Here is a 19,302-nt window from a genome sequence, read left to right as displayed (position 1 = left end):
CTGTCAAGAACGGCGGTCTTGGTTTCTGTTTGTCAGAGGTGTCGAGGTAGATCTTTTTCAGTTCCCAAGTCAGTAAATGCTTTCTAGCTGCCAAACCGAAGACTTTCCGTGTTACCTGGAAGGCAGGATATTGGTTCTGTCCTTCTTCAACGTCAGTGACCATAATAAAAGACCAGAGGAAAGAAAAAAAAAAAAGGCTTTGAGTTTGCCCAAATGTCATTTGGAAACAAGGGTGTTGAAGAGGAGTGCCTTTTGGCCTGTGCTGTCATGTGTTGGTCTGTGCTAAGAAAAGAGCACAGTTTACGGCCAAATTGAATTCCGGTGTTGTTGACTTAAAACAAACGAAAAAAAAAAAGCCAGATCTCTTTCCACTTGTAAATTGGACGTAATCAATCTGGATTCCTGAAGGCAGAATAAATAGAAAAGCCCGTGATGACATTCTGAGGGATGAGCAGTCACTTCTTTTCACAGCAGGGTCTCCCTTCACAGTGCGGATTGCGTGGCCCTGCCTGGCTCCCCAAGGGCTTGGATGGCAGGCAGGGCGAGCCGTCTCTGCCCTTCACCCGCAGCAGAAAGGACAGGTCTAGCTTAGGAGGGAGCGTGCTAAGCTGAGTTATGACTACTCGTACTTCCTTTTCCATCCATAGGGCCTGTCCCTTTTTTTCAAGTGCTTTTGTAGGCAAAGTAACTTCCCCGACAGTGGGGAGAGCGCGTTGGTGTTTGCTGTGCGTTGGCTGTGTATTGCATCTGTTCTGGCTTGCAGGACAAATAGGAGGGTACTTGAAAGAGGGTGGCACAAGCAGTATGTCTGTATTTCAGCTGACCGAAGGATCGGTGTCCATAAGGTGCATGCTGCACAACCCATGGAGCACATACTTCTTTTTACATTGTTTCTAGTACTCAATGTCCAACCTCTCTTTTTTGTGTTTCTTATTGGCCCTTTTGTTTGTCAGGGCAGACAGCTGATGATTCATCATCATGAGATGATTGTGTGCCAGTGGGGATTGTCACTATGAAACCTCTATTATAGAGCTTGTCTGGTCACATAAAGCCAAATCCTGGTTTTGCACATGTTATGTAATGCGTCTTATAGAGTTTGATGGAACTTTCTTACTGTCACATGGGATATTTTTCCACATGAGCAAAATACATGATTTAACAGTAGAAACAAGGTTTTGCACAGCATTGCTTATATAGCATTTCAGACTTGTTTCTGTTATCAAAGTGTAAGTTATTAGAATAGGCTTCTGCATCAATATGTGATGGGTGTAAATAGCAAAAGATGCAAAGAAATCAAAGAACATCACTTCTTTTTTCTTTCAATTTCAGGCTAATGCTAATGTCACTTTACAACGTGAGCATCAACTTGAAAGGCTTGAAGTACATCAGTGAAAGTCCAGGTTTTATTCCTTTGCTGTGGTGGCTATTGAATGGTAAGTTGCTCTGAGAACCTTGCAAATTGTGACTTTGGGAATTGTAGTTTGGGAATGGGTATTGCAAATACCAAAATAGAATTTTTTGTGTGTAACCTGATATATGTAAAGCTTTTGTCAGATTAAAAGTAAACAAAAAGGTCAAATAGAGGAAGATGTTCATTTCCCACCACATTTTTGGTGCTGTGTGTAATACTCCATTAATACAAAATTTATGGATGGTAGTATTAAAAATAGGAAATGGTGAAATTTTGTGAAGTGCTTTAAAAAAAGCCATCTGTGTTTTCATGTACCAACTTGAAAATAAAACCTGAGTGAAACTATATATCACTAACATTTAACAAAAGGAAATGTAACTGTGTTCTGAGACATTTTGGGGAAATAAGCCAATCTCTGGAGCTACACTCAGCCTGTGACAAAAGTGCCCCCTTCCTCAGCTGAAGGCTGGCATTTTGCTCTAATAGGATTTGAGCTTGCCCGGCTTGAGTACTATTCCCAGCTTTGCCTTTGGTCAGTGCAGGACTTCAAGGACTTCTGTTGCCACTGTCAGCTACAAGACTGACATCAAAGCTCTGCTCTTTCAGAGGCTTCAAATCCCTGCGTAAGAGCCAGCAGAGATTGACGTTGGTAGCATGCGTTGGAATTTGGCTGGCAGCTGCGTGCACAGCTTGTCAGGGACAGTAAGGACAGCAGTGAGGACAGAGTCATGACACTGCCCTGTCTATGAACTGCTCCTGGAGTTTGCCCCATCTTGGGTTTCTGAAGTTTCTCTGGTTTGTCCGTGAGAAGATTTTGGTGTACAGTTCATAGGATCGGAGAGGTTAGTCATCTTGGCTCTCTACTGCTGTGCAATACAAGAAGTAAATACAAAAGGTAGCTGAAGTGGCAGAGGTTGCATCTGCTTTTTCAAGGAACTAATTTAATATTGAAGTTTTTGAACAGCTTTGACTTGGGCTGGTAATCTGGAAGCTGCTCACAGTTCTCACAATTCCCTCAGCTATTTTAAAGAAAATGTAGGTACTCATACTTCTCACTAAACAACTTACTGCTTTGTACTGCCATAGGCTCACTCTTCTGTGACCTCAGAAAATTTGGTAATCCTGGTAACACTGTTGAAAAACACCTGTCTGTTTTACAGTTTTTAATGTAGTTTGAGAAGAACCACGTTCTCAGAGAGAACTGAGTATATCATCCTTTACTCTGCTATATGTAGAAATTTAACATACGTTAGTTCAGATTTTCTTTTACTTTATGTTCGGCTAATATATACGTAAGCTGTTGCTCTAGTAAAACAAACAACCAAACCAAAACCTCAAAAACCTTGTTATATATGAGTTCCTTGTTATGAGTTCCCAAGTGTGCCCTTCTAAATGTTGTGATAAGACAAGGAAGCTAATCTTGTTTGATGCAGTCTATTGTTTGAAGAAGGCTCTCAGGTCATATAACAGGATGAAACGGGGCACAGTTATAAATAATTTGCAGCTGTTAATGGCAATAAGAAATTGAAAAGCTACTCTATGTTTTGAAAGTGTTAATCACGTATGGCAGGGTGGTGGAAGGAAAAGATGGGCATGGCTAATTCCTTTACTTTTTGATAATAATTTTCTCCCGCTACAGCAAATGAGTAGGATTCTCGGATAAATTACATCTGCTGGTTCAGATTTTTGACTTCAGAGGAAGTCTGCTTACTGTCAAGGGAGATGGCTGACTAGTTTGTATATCAGATGAGAGGTCAGATCCAAGACCCAATCTTGTTCCAGTCACTCTTTGTGAGATCTCTATCCCTTTCTCTACATTTAATCCATTTCTAAACTTTTCCAGTAGCTCCCTCCCACACGTGCTCCTCAGCTGTTTCCTTGGCCAGCATCTTCAGCTTCTGTTCCCCATGATTCAGCTTAGATACATCTGGAGTCGCTACAGCATAAGGTCTCACAGTTTTTTCCGTAGGAAAGAGCAGAGCAATGCACTCTGCTGTCAGGGTATCCTGTATATGCTGCCTTCCTGCAGGAAGCTTTTTCAAAGAGTGTTTTGGTTAAGGCTTATGAGATGATTCAGCTTTCCACGGTTCTCTAAGCTTTTATCAGCGTTACCACTAAGAGAGGCCCCAGAAATCATCCTCTGACTTTTTTATTTTCAGAGAATCATCCTGTTTGCTTTGCTGTCACCAAGCTACAAGTGCCTGTGACCTCATACTATACATCAAGGCCATTTTTCTCCCAGTTGCTTGTACACAGCTATTAAATCCCTCAATTCTTTCTCAGAATTTTCAGTCCCTTCCCAATATTCTCATCCCCCGAGGAAGAACGTCCTTCCCATCCAGTGAAGAAGAGAGCAAATAATAAATAACTTGACTCTCTTTATTCCCCCTTGCTGTACCTAAAGCAAAGAGGGGTTTGATTCAGGTTGTCTAGTAGGCTTTTTGAAATATGCCTTGACATTGAAGACACGGTTGGTAAGAGAAAGGAGGTAAACCTGATTAAGATTCCTGCTGGAGTAAGAATGTTAACAGCAAACTGGGTTTGTCTGTCCTGCTGCCTTTAGAAAATTTGGATGAGCCAGTCTGTCTTCACATTCACGAGAAAGAATTCTTAATAGCTCCTTCTGCTGGAGGCTATACTGAAAATAGGAGAAAAACAAATGTTTGACACACTTTTTGAAGGTAACGCAGCTCTCTGTAGCCTTAGCACTTTGCCACGTAGGCTATTCTCCTCCTCCCCCCTTTATGTACTGAAAGGTGAGCATCCTTTAATACACAACAGAGGTCACTGAAGAAAATAGTCTGGTAGCTATCTAGCTGTTGTATAGGTACTGGTGTTGCATAGGTATCACCTGTACCTACCTATACCTTCCCAGCCTGGCACCAGCATGAAACATGTGAATGAATGATGACTCAGATTTCTGTCTGTGGAGCAGCTTGTGGGATTAGTAGAGTTCTCTTCTTGTGGAGCACCATTTGTGTGTGGAGCAGCTGTTACTGTCTTGGAGAAAATAGGCAGCTTTAGTTTTCTCCATCTCCATCTGCCATCCCTGTGTTGGTATCTTGGCTAAAGGCTTTATGTAACTTTCAGATTTAAGGAAGCCCCGTCCTCAGCACTAGAAAAAGATGTTATATAATTTTCTGTAGAAATCCACTTGAGATTTTTCAGTATTATTTTCTTCTGGTGCTTTACTTCTATGGATGCAATAAGACTTTCAATCTGTAGTTCCCCAAGAGGTAGATTGGGACTTTCCTCTGCCAACGATCTTTCGAAGAGTAAGAAAATGCAGTCAGCTCAGGTATTAATAGTAAATACTGTGTTTGTTTTTCATTTTTGATCATACAGAACATCTACAAACAAATATGTATGGGTAAGATTTGGTCTGAGCTCTTCTCTGCTTTGTTTTTTAAATAACCCATACCTCTGTTTTATTTTTCCCCTTTTTTCTTTTATTGCAGTTAAAAAAAATATTCTTGTTGGATACATGAGAAAGGTGGAATTCAGAGACTGTATGTCAGTGACATTTCCCATCCATAGATGGGAAATTGCTCCAGGTACTTCATTAAACAGAAGACAAGAGACAAGGACTAATTTTAGACCTCTCCCTTCAGTTTCCTCCACAACAGTTCCATACGGAAATCTAACCTTGTTTATCCAAATTCTTTGCAAATGATGGCTCCTTTATAAATGTCTATAGGAAGCACATTCTCATTTTGCTAATGCTGCCTGCAACCTTCAGTATTTGGTTTTCATGACTAACCCTGAGGTTTCTAATGCCTTTCTTTTCTGTTTGAATTGCTCGTGGCTGTCAGAGTTTTTGAAAGTCAGGTTATTTGCATGGCAGCATGTTATTTAAAAGACATCTGGACAAACAGAGCCCCACTGTTTATAAATCAGTGTCTGTATTAAAACAAATTTTGGTTCATAAATCAAAACCTCAGTTACCAGTCTGTCAGGTTCTCAACAGTTTCATAGTCTCTGGGCTGTGAAACTACGCTAAAAAAGAGGATTGCCCTTCTTGCCCTTAAAGACCACATCCATTTTCTTGAATGCAAATATATCAGCTCTGACGCAGAAAGTCCTTGAACCACTGTTAGACGAGAGGCTGGAAGAGTGGCTAGAGGAGGTCTCACTAAACGCTTCCCCTTTTCCACACTCTTCTCTGAGCAGCTGCTGCAAATGATGTTTGTCTAGATGGAGCTCCAGCTGAGCCCCAAGTGGCTGTCCTTACCGTCTGAGCAGGAGTTTCTTGACCAGGTCCTCAGAACTACTTAACAGCAGACTCATGCAAGCTGATGTTCTCCTGAGGAGAAACAATTGTGAATATATGGAAGGAACCTTAGCTCTGGTAAATGCATCTGTCATTGTAAAGCACGAGTTTGGGCTGTTGTTCAGTAGCTACCGTGGGGATCCTTAGAAGCCCGAGTTAGGACTGATGGAAGCTGGGGAGCGCACCTAACAGCTCACCCAGGATCTGCCAGCTGCAGAGCGGCATCACTGCCAGTTCCTTTTCACTCTCAGCACCTTATGTAGCTGTCAGGCAAATCGGGACTGTGTTTGCTGCTTCAGTCTGGACTCCAGGAGTCTCTCTCAAGGATTTCCTTGATAAAAGCATGACAGGCATGTATCTGTAGGAGAGTGGGGGGTTCTGGTTAGCTGAACTCCTTGACTGATAGTGAGAGTAGTTTCTTGGCCAGGGAGCAGACTGAAGCAAGCCCAGCTGCTATACAGGAGCTGGGGGAAAGTATGTTGGAAAGAGAAAGTACATTTGTATCCGTAAGAATTGCAACAGCAAGCAAAACTCTTTTTTTTTTTTCTGCCATAGTGTTCTCTCTGCTCCTTCCCCACAAAGTGCCTTTATTGCAACACCTCTTGGCTCCTCAGACCTATCAGCATTATGAAAGTGTCCTGAATCTGCGTTGCTGCAGATATTAGCTCAGCTCCACCAGTGCTAGCAATGTAAGATCTTACACGGGGCAAGCTGTGGCCCTGTGGCCCTGTTAGACCTGCTGTGAACATAGGCAGTCTGACAGGTTCAGAAAAAGGAAAGGGAGAGGTTGTCCCTTTGTGCTAGAATCAGACAGTGATTGAACTGAATTACACTAGCAGCAGCGGTGGGGAGCTGTTGAAATATTGCTGTCATACATAGGCATAGCTGTAAACTGCTTGCTGGTAATAAATCTTTTGTTCAGGTGGCCAGGGAATGGTATGGGCACGTGTAAATTGAGTTCACCCAGCTCAGAGCCAATTGTAGATAAGCTGTTTAGCATTGATGTAATGCAATTACTTAAATCCCGCTGTAGGGAACAGTTCATCTGAGAGCACGGTGCTAATGACAGATGTGACTAAAACCTGTCCACGTTATCAGTTGCTTTTGTCAGTGACTGAAAGCCAGTGACATCAAACAGTAGTGCTGGCAGCTCACAGAACGTCAGCGAACTCCAGCAGCTTCAATACCTTGTAAAAATGACATCAGCGTTTTATGAGGGTGGCAGGCTTACGCTCCACGTGTGATCCCCGACTGAGGCAAGCAGCTTGATTTCCTACCCTGTTCCCCAGAAATAATGATTGTAGTTTTGAAGTTTCAGTGTAGGAGATGTGTGTGCTAGTTGTTGGGAGGTTGTGATGCAGTGATTTGATTGCAGCTGAAGCTTTTTATTTTTTTTCACCCTGTACAAACAAAATGTTACTCAGCTAGTGTAGAAATGACTAAATCTGGAAGCTATTGAAACACGCATAATGCTGAATAATGAAGATTCCTTACATTTCTTGTGAGCATTCTCTAGATGGGTCTTTCAGAAAAAATCCCTAATGATATTGGAGAGGGAAGAGAAAGACTTCCAGGGTTATTTTTAAAAATCCTCTTAGGAAATGTGGTTATCTGTAGTAAGTACTCTTCTCAAAACCATATGTAATTTTAAGGGAGCATATTTCAAGGCATATGTATTTATTTAATTCAGAGCATCTCGGAACACATACTCAACAATGGAAATGCGAGGTTAAATGCATATTATGTCATCCTCTGGTGTAGGACCATTTCCTTCCTTTGCTGTGTGCCTGAGTGCCTAATGTGTTCTTCATTTGAGTGACTCAAGCTGTTGGGCTTCCCTGGCTGCTGTTGGAGATTCTTCCTAGAATCTCTTTGCTCTTACTGGAAAACATTCTTGCTAGTCAAGCTGGAAGTCATTTCCTGATCTCCTAAAGATACTAATCTTATTACCTCCCCTGCTAACACATCTTCCTTGATCAATTCTTTACTTTCTACAGCCTTTAAACACTTGCAGATAATACTAATGTGGATGCCTGTAACAGCATTAATAATGGAGCACTTTTCATCCAGAGATTTACAACATCTTACATACATGAAGCTTCCCAGCAGCATTGCAAGTCGCTAAAAGTATAAATGTCTTTATTTCATGGAGGGAAATCTCACACAGAGGAAGATTGTAATGGGCTACATAGATTTCACTTTGAAAAGCTTCTTTCTTCTTGACTATTTGTGCTGTGTCTTATTACTGCTATTTTCAGCGAGGAATACTAAGTACAGAGAAAAGGCGCAGATGAGAAGTGCAGACTTTGAACATTATACCTGGAAAAAAATATAAGAATTTTAAAAAAAAGACTAGCAGGCATGAAGATAAAAATGGAAGAAACGGAAGGAAAAACTCAAGGCTTTTAGTCATGTTTTCATGAGGTCAGCATAAATCAGAAAACCAAAAACCTGCACACACATTTTTTTCAAAAGGGTTTACTGAAGTGTTGCTGTCCAAGAAACCAGGCATAGTCTTGCTGTCTGTGAGGCTGTTACAGCATTTCTCCATGAGAAGTTATGACTCCTTATCACTTCACAAAGCTCCACTTCTCCTCCAGCTACTGTTGGAGCTGATGATGGAAAGGAATTCTGTAGGGCCCTCAGCCCAGGAGCCAGCAGTAGCAGCAGCTGTGCTATGGGCACGGCCACTTCTGTGGGGTGTGCAGCACTAATCGTTGTTTCTGTTGTTTTTAAATACTGACTTGAATGACTAAAGTTGTCCAGTATGTCCAATGACTAAGATTCTTGTTGCACAGAAACTCAGGAAATGCATGTTATTGATTGGTTTGGGGCAGTTCCTGTGTCCTCTGATTATACCACGCTCTGCATCTCTCAGGAGAAAGACTTCTTAAGAGGTTTACACCTTAAATAGGGAAGAAGATATGGTAGAAAAGACCTCCATATCTCATTTACTGATGGAAAATGGAGGAAGAGAGATAATGGCTGGCTTGTGGGAGTAGATCAGATGTCACATTCTTTAATGTTGTACCTCAGCTTTGCGCCAATGGGAATTGCTTAAAAATTCCTATCTGAACAGATAGTTTCATGCTCAAAGCCATAGTCATTTTTGCTGTCCATCTTACTCCATTTTCTCCCTTGGGTGCTTTCAGCATTTCCCCTTATGCTTTAATGAATAATTCTCCTTACTCCTTTTTCAGGCCATTGGTGTAGTTATTAAATCAGCCAGCAAATAAAAGAACTTGCCTCAGCCCAAGCAACAGCACTTAGCTTCTGTACCTGTTTCAATTTTGTGTAGACTGAATTAAACACTTGAAAGGTTGATACATCATTACCAAGAAAGTTTTGTAAAGATTAATATTTTATTGAGCTTCCAAGGAACCTGAAGGCTTATGTAAAACAAAATTAAAGGAAAGTGTGGTGATTTACTGCTGATTTGATTAGTTGGCCTGTTTGTTTCTTAAGTCTGAGTAGCAATGGGATATAGCTTGTGCGTTTAAATTGGACTGCATCCAACAGTACATCTTGGTTCCTGACTGAATAAATTCAAGTTGATAAATGCCCTCATTTATAACCTTTTCAAAATCTGAAAGGTAAGAGAAAGGTTTCTGGTTGTCTGTCCCTCCGAAAGCTGCTGAGGAGGGCTTAGGTGTTTTTTTTTCAGGTTCCTTCTGGAGCCAACCAGCCAGCACCACATGGCAGCTGAGAATTACGGCCCTTCAGCTCTTCCCCACCTACGTGGTGGGTCATGAGAAATGGCAGCGTCGAACTTTAATGCTACTTTTTTTGGACTCGCTTCTAATAAGCACTGGATTTTTTTTCCTCCCCCATGTTTAGACCCAGATACAGAAGTTTGTCTGCATGTTCTGCGGCTCCTCCAGTCCGTGATTCTGGAGCCAGAAGTATTAGCCAAGTCAGCCTCTGAGATGCGTGATACTTTGCCATTTCAGCGCATCATCACACTGACAAAGAGCCGCAATGCGGATCTGCAAGCACTTGCAAAAGAACTACTTGAAGATCTTAAAATACTTGAGTATGAAGCATAGAAAAGCTCTATGACACCAACTGCTTATGTCTTTCCTGTGTTTCTATGCTGCAAGAGTTATTGGAAATGAGTCTTGACTGAAAAAACCTCGGCCTAAGTTCCTCTGACAAAATCCCTTTCTGAAATTAGCTAACCCATGTAAAATAATACTGAGGAAAATGTGTTGGACTTAACTGTCCAAATATGATCTTAGGTGATCTGGTAGAGACAGGAAAGACAGAAAGTTTGAGCAGAATTGTGTTGATAATGGGTTTCCAAAGTGATACAGGTTATGTTTATCACATATAGGGAATAGAGTAGTCATCTCATACATGGATAATACCTTGTTTATTGCAGTGGTAAATAATCCTTTTGGTCCACCCTTAAGAATTATTGTACTGGAGGAAAACTTTGTTGCTTGTCATAATGTTGCTTGTGTCAGAATGCATCCCAAGTTCTAGTGTTATTGTTGTTATTTCTCCTCTCTCTTTCCATTTTAATAAAAGAAAACTCACATTCTATGGCATGTAATGGATTCTGTTTTCAAAATTCACATCAATCCACTGGACCAGCAAATCAACCCATTTTGTGGCTGCCAAGCATTCTAGAAATTGAGCCATTGTTTTTTTCAAAAGGCTTGAAAAAAAAAGGGAATGAATTACTGTTGTTTGTGGTACCTCGTTGTGCACTGAAGAGGCCAAATAAACTGCCTCTGTCAGGAACAGCATTGCATTGCCTCAAAACTGTGTTGCTTGTTAGAGCCTCTTTGTATAAGTTGGTTACCTCATTGGTGCATGCAGACATTTGCGTGCTTTGTATTGGTGGAATTTACACATTTATTTTAGAAAAAAATAGTGTCCATTTCTGTGATGACAGCCAGATAGGTGATGCTGTTCGAGGGAATAGCAAATGAGAAATGCAACGCTGTGGTAGCAACTTTTTTTCATACTAAAGCTGTGGTACCTCAGCTGTGGATCCAACATACTAACAAAACTCAGTGTGAACTTCTTTTAATCCAGCTGTACAGAGAATACATAGGATTTAAATATTGTGATTGGCACATAGCTTTACAGGAAGACCATTGTAAAAAGTGTAGGTTAAGGTATAGGCACGAGAGCATTTCCCATTAGGCTTTTTGCAGAATGATGAATTTTTGCAGTTAGAAATGCCATATATTGCCTTCAAATCACTTGGAATAATTGTCTCAAATACTACAGATGGTAGCAGTCTGATTTGGGACTATTTCATATGAAGGACAAGATACAGATCTCACATGCATGAAAGTGTTGCATGGGGTTCCACTGTGTCTGATTCGAGACTACATTGAACTTACCAGGCACCAATTTTTGGAAGGCTTTAAATCTTCTTTAAAGCATGCTTTCTTTGGATTTGTTTTCTTATCTTGCCATCCTAGCTGTACCTCATGGAGTTTAATCCTAAAGGGATCAGAGTGATAACCTATAATTTCCTGGAATATCAACTCATGAAAGTGTTCAATTTTAAGAAACACTAAAGGGCGTCCGCTTTTCATTTAATGGCTATCTCTTCATGAGAATCTTTTATCAAACTTTTGGAAGCCAGTAAATACCAGAAAAAGAGGAAAGTAGTTCTGTGAGCAGAAGAACTGGTGAAACCTCATGTTCTACGGCTGTGAGATGCTTCTTGAGAACCTTCCTGTCCTTTCCAGCCCTTCCCCCTATGAAACCAAGTCCACCCAAGGGACTGTGTGGAGTGCACTTGAGGGTGACGTGGATGCTCGTGGTCAGGTTGGCAACCTATGGCAGTGGGCTGGCTAGCTGCTGCCAAGGAGGGCGTACACTGCTCTGCCAGCTTTGCCCCCACAAAAGTTTTTGTTTAGGTCTTTGCTGCTGTTACCCTAGCTGCTCATGGAGCTTGAGGGAGCTTCTTTGGGAAGTCTTCTCCCTCTGTCAGGTTTGCCGGTTGCTGACTGATGTGCAAATATTATGAAGAGGGACAAGCAATGCAATTGCACCTAATTTCCATATGAAATCAGGAAGCAAAACACTCAGGGCTGTTATTTTAATTGTTTGTCTACCGAAAACCTCGGGTGTGCTCAGCACTTACCAGCCACATTAAAACAGGCGAGTCCGGACACTGCAGTTCTGCCCAGCAGGCTGCGCAGAACTAACGATAAGTTTTTGACTGTCTCCCAGATGCCTTGTTTTTCAGGCACAGCTCGCCGGGACTGCTTCTTCAGAATCTCACCATCAGTGTTCCACCTACCTTGAGAAAGTCCTTTTTCTGGTCTAAGGGCATCATTATGCAAGACTGATAAATGAGGAAGAGTCACCCCGTCTGTGAAACATTTCCGAGTTGAACATGGGTGGTATATAGACAATATGACACTATATTGTCCTGCTATTGTTAAAGACCGTTTAAAATATGCATTATAAACCTTTGGTTTTAATTTTCTGTGAAGTTTGAGCCTGAAACTGTGGGCCACTAGGAAGCTTTACTGGTTAAAACCAGAGTTTAATATAGGCTTTGGAAATGGTGGCTTTAAAGCCTTTTTTTTTTTTTTTCCCTCTGTTTTCATCTGTTGGATGCTTTTTCTGGATCCTGTTGAAAAGTTTGGGGTTATTCTGTATAGTAACTCATCAGCCACCTTACCAGCTTGCAGGAGACAAGGCAGTTCAGACAAAGCTCTAGTTTCAGTAGCCCTGCTCAAAGTCCGGAGGTACTCCATTAATGTCATTTCCTCCATTGCACAATTTCACAGTTTCAGCTGAAGAAGAAAATGTGAGTTTGGTGTTGGACTGAGAAGATTATCAGAGTTGTTCCAGATCTACAGCGATATAGCTGAAGGAAGAATTTGACTCTTACGCTAAACCATCTCAAAAGATTAAAAATCTGTGTTAAAAATCTTTAGAAGATAACCCCTGTTTACTTCACAATATCAGCCGCACAATTAAAATTGAACTTTACTCCTCTGAGTTTTATGCACTGTGCACAAAGCTGCTGAAATTACGTCAGTTCATTGACACTCCGGGGAAATGCTCGCTTTTCATATTTGATGCTGATGATCGATTAGACGCAAAGGAAAAATGAGTGAGGAGCCTCTAAACATATTGTCTGTAAATTAAGGAATTCGTCTATGCAACGTACCGCCCCAGCAGTTGTTTGTGGAGCTCCTTAGGTAGGTTTTGAGCAGGAGCTGGCTGAGAAGGAACTGGAAAACCTCAGCAGAAGACAGTAAGAACCAGCCTGAAGGCAGACCTCTGGATCTCCCCAGAGGCTCCGAGTGGCAGGTATGGCAGCACGAGTGTCCTCTGAAGGGGCCTGCGGGATCTCGGATGAGAAGGGCAGCCAGCTGTCCCGTTCCTAAGGGAAAATGGTGTGTGGTTGCCTGCTGACGCTGGCCTGCTGCCAGGAACTTGCGACAAGGATGGTGGGCTAGTGCTCAAGACACCTCATCCCGTTGCGGCTGTTTAAGAGCGGGAAGTAGGTAGGAGGAGGAATGGCAGAGGGTGGTCATTTGGTCGCACGGCCACAAGTGAACTTTCGGATGATTGCATTTCATCTGGTTGCGCCAGCTCCTTTGGGTTAACATTTGCACTTGTGATATGCCGTGATTAGCAGAATTGGACGTCAGAATTGATAAGATTTTACAAGTCGTGCAAATGCTGGGTGATTCATCTCTTCTACTGCTTCCAGTCCGGAGGGATGCTGGCGGTGAGGAGAAGGGACTTTTACTGGGGAACAAAGGACCTCTGTTTCCTCTGTTAACCTTGCCCAGTGCCTTTGTACACCACAAGGTAAGGGCTATGCAAGGAACTGCTGCCACTTCCCTTCCAGTCACAGCATCACCGGGGAAGCTGCATCTGGACATGTCTGTGTTATTCTGGACGTCATTTTCCTGCAAGGAATTCTGCAATTCCTTCTCCAATATACAAGTTCCAAGCTGCAGTTGATAAAAGTCATCAGAAAACTCTTGAGGTCATACAGATTTTAACTTCTCCAATGCTTTATGGTGACCTTTACAACCTATAACTTGCTGGGTCGGAAACCTTAAAAAGACCTTGACCAAATTATAGTCCCACATGTAATTTATAGGACTATAATTTTTACTGTGGGCGCGACTGCAGTTAAAGCACTTCTGATGCCAGGTGCTTAATCTTTTTGAAGGTGTGCTTTTCGTTTTCCATGCTGTTTGGCTGCAGTCAGGAGAGGGCAGGGTTGGTGGGACAAGGGCTGGGGAAGGGCAGGATATAACACAACCTGCCTGGTTCCCAGCTGAATGGGGAAACTCAGGTCCGACTGAGCTACTCAAGTGGCTTTCATGCCACTTGGGTATCGCTTCGAACTAAGGCAGAGGAATGTGACGGGTGTTAGAAAAGCAGGTGAGGTTTTTGAAGCTCTCTGCAGAGATATAAATGCCTTTTTTTCTTCTGTTGCTGTATTGCCACCGGTGTCAAGTAAAGTGTAAGAGTCATCCTGTATTAGCACAAAAACAGCAAATTGAAAAAGCAGGAAAAAAAGCCCAGTACTTGACTCTGCACCCTTTTGTCCTGAGCAGTCTGGGGTGTCCAGAGTCAATTTCACAGCATCACAGAAGTGTTGAGGTTGGCAGGAATCCCTGGAGGCCACCTGCTCCAAGCCCTGCCCAAGCAGGGCCACCCAGAGCAGGGTGCTCAGGGCCATGCCCAGGCAGCTTTTGGAGATCCCCAAGGAGGGAAACACTAAATTTCGAGGACACTTTGGCTTAGCCATCGCGTGTCTGAGAGCTCTTCAACACAACCAGCTCCTCAGTGCTCGCCAGTGTACTGTAGCAGACTTATCGTCGTTGTCCCTGGCATTTTTACAGCTCTTTTGGGGCTCTCTGGGGTCTTTGGGGCACAAGGATAGGTCTTCAGGAGAACTTCTTCCTTTTGCTCAGCCTTTGGGTTTCCAGGAACTGCTGGAAGGAGGAAGAGGGTGGTGGGCATTCAAAGACCAAGAACAGTCAGCTCCAGGTCATTGTGGTGGGAGTCTGGATCTGTGCATTCACTATAGGGTCAGTCCAGGAATACTCTTAGCATGTGCCAGAACATATAAGGTGAAATATCTACAAGGTGACACCACAGGGACGATGATGAAACAGAAACAGGGGGAAGGGTCTTCAGGCCGGTCCAGGAGGGAAGCAAAGCATGGGGGTGTTAAGGGGACAGCTGGTGGGTGCAGGTCCTCGCAGGGGCTGTAAGGCAGTACCCGTCCTGCTGACGATGCTCCCAGCAGGGCTTAATTGGTCTGGCGCAAGGGATGCAGCGAATGCAAGAGAGACATATTTTTGTGGGGGTGCCAGGCAGCTTCTGAGCTGAGCCAAGCTGCTGCTACAGCAGGGTGGGAGCTTTTAAACCTGGAAAGCTGCTCCTGGGGCCGGGGCTCGGTGGGTGTAAGTTGGCTTTGCTGCACCTCTGGCAGCTGATGCTGATCCTCCGTGCCTCAGAGGAAACCTCAGGGCAGCTCTCTGACGAAAGGACAACTCAACACGCGGCTGAGCTGCCTGCAGCATTTCAAGCTGAGCGCCCCTTGCCTCTGCAGCGTAAGTGACCACGAAAGTTCGTAAGAGGAGACTTAATCAGCCCAGGAGAGCTTAGGGAGGTCCGCAGCACGAGGTGAGGGACTCCTGTGGTGCTACAAATGTGTGGCTGCGACCTGCTGCTTGGAAGCGGGCCCAGCGTGAGCGATAAAGGCAGCGAAGCCTCTGACGGTAGCGGCAGCAAGCAGAGCACGGAGGGGAGGGCATCCGAGCAGAAGCTCCTCGCTCCTGTCCCCGCAGCTGGGCTGGCTTTGCTCCGGCCGGGGGCACTGGCACAAGCAGCACTGGCAAGCAAACTGCCCAAGCTGCATGGTTTTTTGTTTGTTTTTTTTCTGGGGAGAGAGGGAATGGCCGAAAGCCCCAGGGCCTCTTCTGTGCCAGAAAGTGGTGCTAGCATTATGCGAGATGCTTGCTCTGATTAAAATACCTGGGGTGATGGATGTGGGGTGGCAAGGAAAGGCCCCCCAGCCTGCCCTGCTTGCAGGTCCCCCGCCTTGCTGCCCCTGGAGATGTGCAGAGCTGCTCACAGCACCCAGCTTTGATCCGTGATGTGGTGCTGAGGTGGGCTCCTCAGAGGGTTGTGTGAGCCTCCCACGACCCCTGCCCCATGTGGTGGCTGTGTCCCACAGGGCACATCTGCCTGTGGCCATCCTTGCAGCTCACACCATGTTACCTTTGGCTTATGAGGAGCCAGGTAAAAAAAACAGCCCAGTTTCAGACTTGCCTAAGAGCATCCCCAGAAGAATTTGCTCCTTTTTAAATGATACTAGATATAATGTGAATTGGGGCTGTGTGGAGGAGCTCTCCTTGCCTACAAATCTGCATTTTGTGGACATCACCTCCAATTTGCATGTGTAGGCGTGCCGTAGTGCTTGCAAGATCCCCAGTACACACATACAGAATTATGTGTGCTCCTGTGACTGTCTTTTTGCATTTTGCAGCTTGAAGGAGTGCAGCTGCATTTGGGGAGCTGCAGCTTCACACCGTGCCTGACACAAAGAAGAGCAGAGCTCTCCATGCACTTGGAAATTGTTCAGTAACAAGAAGCTACCAACAGCGATCGCTTCTTTTCCCAAACGTATAGCTTCTCTTCTTCTTGTTCCGGTAACAGTTTGTTCCCGCAGAGCGATTTTCATTTTCATTACTACCCTGTTGCAGCAGAAACTTAATCTCCCTGAAACGAGAGCCGCTGAGTAGCAATGAGTCACCCTGGTTCCCGTAAGGAAGCCCCTTCAGGAAGCCTCTCTAGCAACGATGTCCTGCACAGCCCTGATCAGTCGCTGAGCTATTCAGCCTTAACACTGCTGACAGGGTGTAATACTGCCCCGGAAACCTTCGGAGATTGCTTGTCAGACACAGCCAGGGCCTGCCTGTGCCCAGGCAGCTAATCTAGCTGCAGACAAGTCTTGGGTGAGGAAGCCAAGGGAAAGGATGGATATATATATATATACATATATATATATATATATAATATATATCCCTCTTGGCTATAAATGGCAGGGGACCAAAAGGTACAGGAGTCATTTCGTGAGCACCAGTGGCAACCTGGAACGCAGTCAGAAAAAAATAGAGACCATCTCTGCGGATCGTGAAGCCAGCTGAGAAGCTGAGCTTTTAAAAACTATGGTGCTGCTGTAAGTGGCCTGGGGAGAGGGGAGGCTTCGAGGACAGGTTGCAAGCATGGGGGCACAGTGAAACTAGTGTGCAAGTTGCCAAAGAGGAGGCAGCTTTTGAGCACTGCACAGAGCCTGTAATGAAAAGGGCTCAGTATCCCAGAAACCTTTGGCCTCAGGATGACAGACATTTTTCAGGTGGAGATAGGGACACAGTACATTTGCCATTAATTTTTAATTGTAATGGAGTATTCTGTAGTGATAAGTAGTTTCTGCTGTACAGGCTGCCTGCAGCATGCAGTGGCCTGCTGGAAACCTGCTCTCTTGTAAGGCTGCTACAAGAAGAACACAGAGGGACTGGAAAACATTTCTAAGACACTGCTGGAATGCTGAAAAAAAATAAAAAATCATTGTTACACAAATTGAGCTTTCCTGTAGAAGTGCTGCTACTAAATCGTAGTTTTAGATCTTCATTTTAGTTTCCTTAGACACAAGAAGGTGGTATGTGTCTTGTGCTCCACTGGTGCTGAGGAAATGCAGCCCCTGTGTTTCCTGCTGGGGCCTGAGACACAGCCCTAGGGATGAGGTGGGGTGTAGCTGCTGGGATGCTCATCTGGGGCTCGGAAGAGAGGGATTGGGTTCCATGTGCAGCCACAGGCCTCCTGTGGGCCGAATTAGCTGAGGAGCTGAGCTTCTGGAGGAGCACCCCTAATTTCAGAGGGAGCATGCTGGAGGATTGGGTCCTCCAAGTTAGATTTCTGCTTTGTTCTCTTTTCACGTGACTCCCCTCCTGTCTGCCTTAATCTGACCGCTGTTACGTGGGTTGCAGAAGTCTCTAGGATAAGTATCTGAAGGGGCTGGTGGGCACCACGGGGCTGTCATCTCACTTGGCAGCCACAAGTGAGTCACGGTGACTGAGGCCTGTGAAGGCTGCTAAGAGGGCCCGTTGTTGCAAAGTCCTGTGAGTCCTTTCCAGCCCAGGAGATGTTGCTCCTGCCAGGTTGCAGAGGAATCGATGGAGAAACAAGGCTCTGGTGCTCTGCTCGTGCCTGGCTGGGAGAGCGGTGGTCCGAATTTGGGCCGTGTCAGCTTGGGGGCCTCGTGCTGTGAAATCAGGATGGGGCCGCTGAGAGGGGCAGGCCCAGCACTGCAGGGAGGGCTAAAACTGGTGTTGCTGCTCTCACCACCATGAATTACGTGAAGGAGAAATACTCCGGCCCTGTGCTCCTCGCCCCTCCAGATGGGAGAGCACTAAGATCCTAAATGACAAAAGAAGAGGAAACGAAGAATTAAGCACGGCTTTCTGGATGCTTCCAAGGAAGACATAAGGGCAAAGGACGTCCTGGCACTGAGGGGAAGGGAAAAAAGAAACTCGTTTCCAAGGATTCAACCCTTAAGCACAGTGACATAGAAAGAAGGAGATTCTGTTTGTGGAGCAAGTGAGGAAGGAAATTAAAGACTGGGGAATGAAGAAGCAGCTCACCAGTGCTTTGGGGCAGGGCTAGGTGGTGGGCCTGTCCCTAGGGGAGCTTGTCTCCCAAAAGCAGAAGCCACCACCTGTGGCTGCTTCACCCGTGGTGCTGGCACGCTGTTGTCCCCAGGCTGGGCTGTGAGGACGTCCATGTGTGTGCTCGTTCATCCTCCAGGCCTGGCTCCATTCCCTCCCCTAGGGGCTGCAGGGCCGGATGCTTTTTAACTGTTAAATCCATTCATTCTTGAAGGGCTCTACATCCTTGGAAAGTAAAATACATTCTCGAGAAGCGGGTGACCTAAGCTTTGGGGTATGTCTTGGAAACTGGAAAATGTCCCATGTGCTTTGTTCCTGCTGCTAGTGGAAGCCCACAGAGGCTGGTTGGGTCTGTGGCACCGTCCTGGCTGCGGATCATGGCACCTCCCAGACCTTCAGCCAAGCCCAGTACAACTCTTGCAGCCCTCTTCTCCTTGTGGGGTCTCAAAAAATGTCCTTCCTTCATTTCACGAGGCAGCCTCCCCACACCACAGAGCCTGCTGGTGGCTCGGATGGTGTATCTAGCGAGCTGACAGCAGGTTAGCTGCAGAGAGGCTGTCCCCGAAGGGCTGCGAATCCTGTCTTAATCAAGCAGGCCGGTGCTTCTGCTTCTCCGCATCAGCAATGAGCAGTTGCCGCAGGGGATAGAGCAGAACTGAGAAAGGAAAACAGCAGCGGTGGTGACCGGAGTGCTGCACGAAGCCTCCTGGCCTGCCTTGAACTACTGAGCCGGGCACCAGGAGCTGCCCAGGGTGCGCTGATGACTTCTGTCAGCTCCATGGCCAAATCCTGCAGAGAGGACGGGAGGCAGGCAGGTAGGTGCCATTTACCCCGACCCTCTCCAAGGGCTCACTGTGATTCCCATATTTCTCTACCTTGCAGGGGGTGGGTTGTTTTTAACTCTGGAAATCTCACTGTCCTTGAGTTCAGAGTAGCAG

At 45.0% G+C, this 19,302-nt stretch overlaps 1 protein-coding gene and 1 long non-coding RNA gene across 5 annotated transcripts in view; both read left to right on the top strand.

Annotated features, from left to right (window-relative positions):
- Positions 1–10,224, top strand: part of LOC121064151 (heat shock transcription factor 2 binding protein) — a 31,108-nt gene extending 20,884 nt beyond the window's left edge. Inside the window, exons 7-10 of one of the 4 annotated variants that reach the window (XM_040545431.1) lie at positions 1,330–1,433; positions 4,870–4,965; positions 9,346–9,422; positions 9,519–9,711. In XM_040545431.1, the coding sequence (XP_040401365.1) occupies positions 1,330–1,433; positions 4,870–4,965; positions 9,346–9,422; positions 9,519–9,569 (328 nt within the window). In that variant the 3' untranslated portion in view covers positions 9,570–9,711. Of the gene's footprint in view, positions 1–1,329; positions 1,434–2,017; positions 4,832–4,869; positions 4,966–8,881; positions 9,301–9,345; positions 9,423–9,518 lie in introns of those variants that run through there. The other 3 variants (XM_040545432.1, XM_040545435.1, XM_040545434.1) reach the window with 3 other exon arrangements.
- A 6,501-nt stretch (positions 10,225–16,725) lies between these two features.
- The window catches only part of LOC121064154, a 33,464-nt gene continuing 30,887 nt past the window's right edge, over positions 16,726–19,302 (top strand). The window contains exon 1 of the long non-coding RNA XR_005816355.1: positions 16,726–19,179. This is a non-coding gene — a long non-coding RNA (uncharacterized LOC121064154). The remainder of the gene's footprint in view (positions 19,180–19,302) is intronic.

The sequence above is a fragment of the Cygnus olor genome, chromosome 1 (genome assembly GCF_009769625.2).
Source record: "Cygnus olor isolate bCygOlo1 chromosome 1, bCygOlo1.pri.v2, whole genome shotgun sequence".
Classification (NCBI taxonomy): domain Eukaryota; kingdom Metazoa; phylum Chordata; class Aves; order Anseriformes; family Anatidae; genus Cygnus; species Cygnus olor.
The sequence above is the reverse complement of the archived record's forward strand: the minus strand, read 5'-3'. Positions and strand labels throughout refer to the sequence as shown.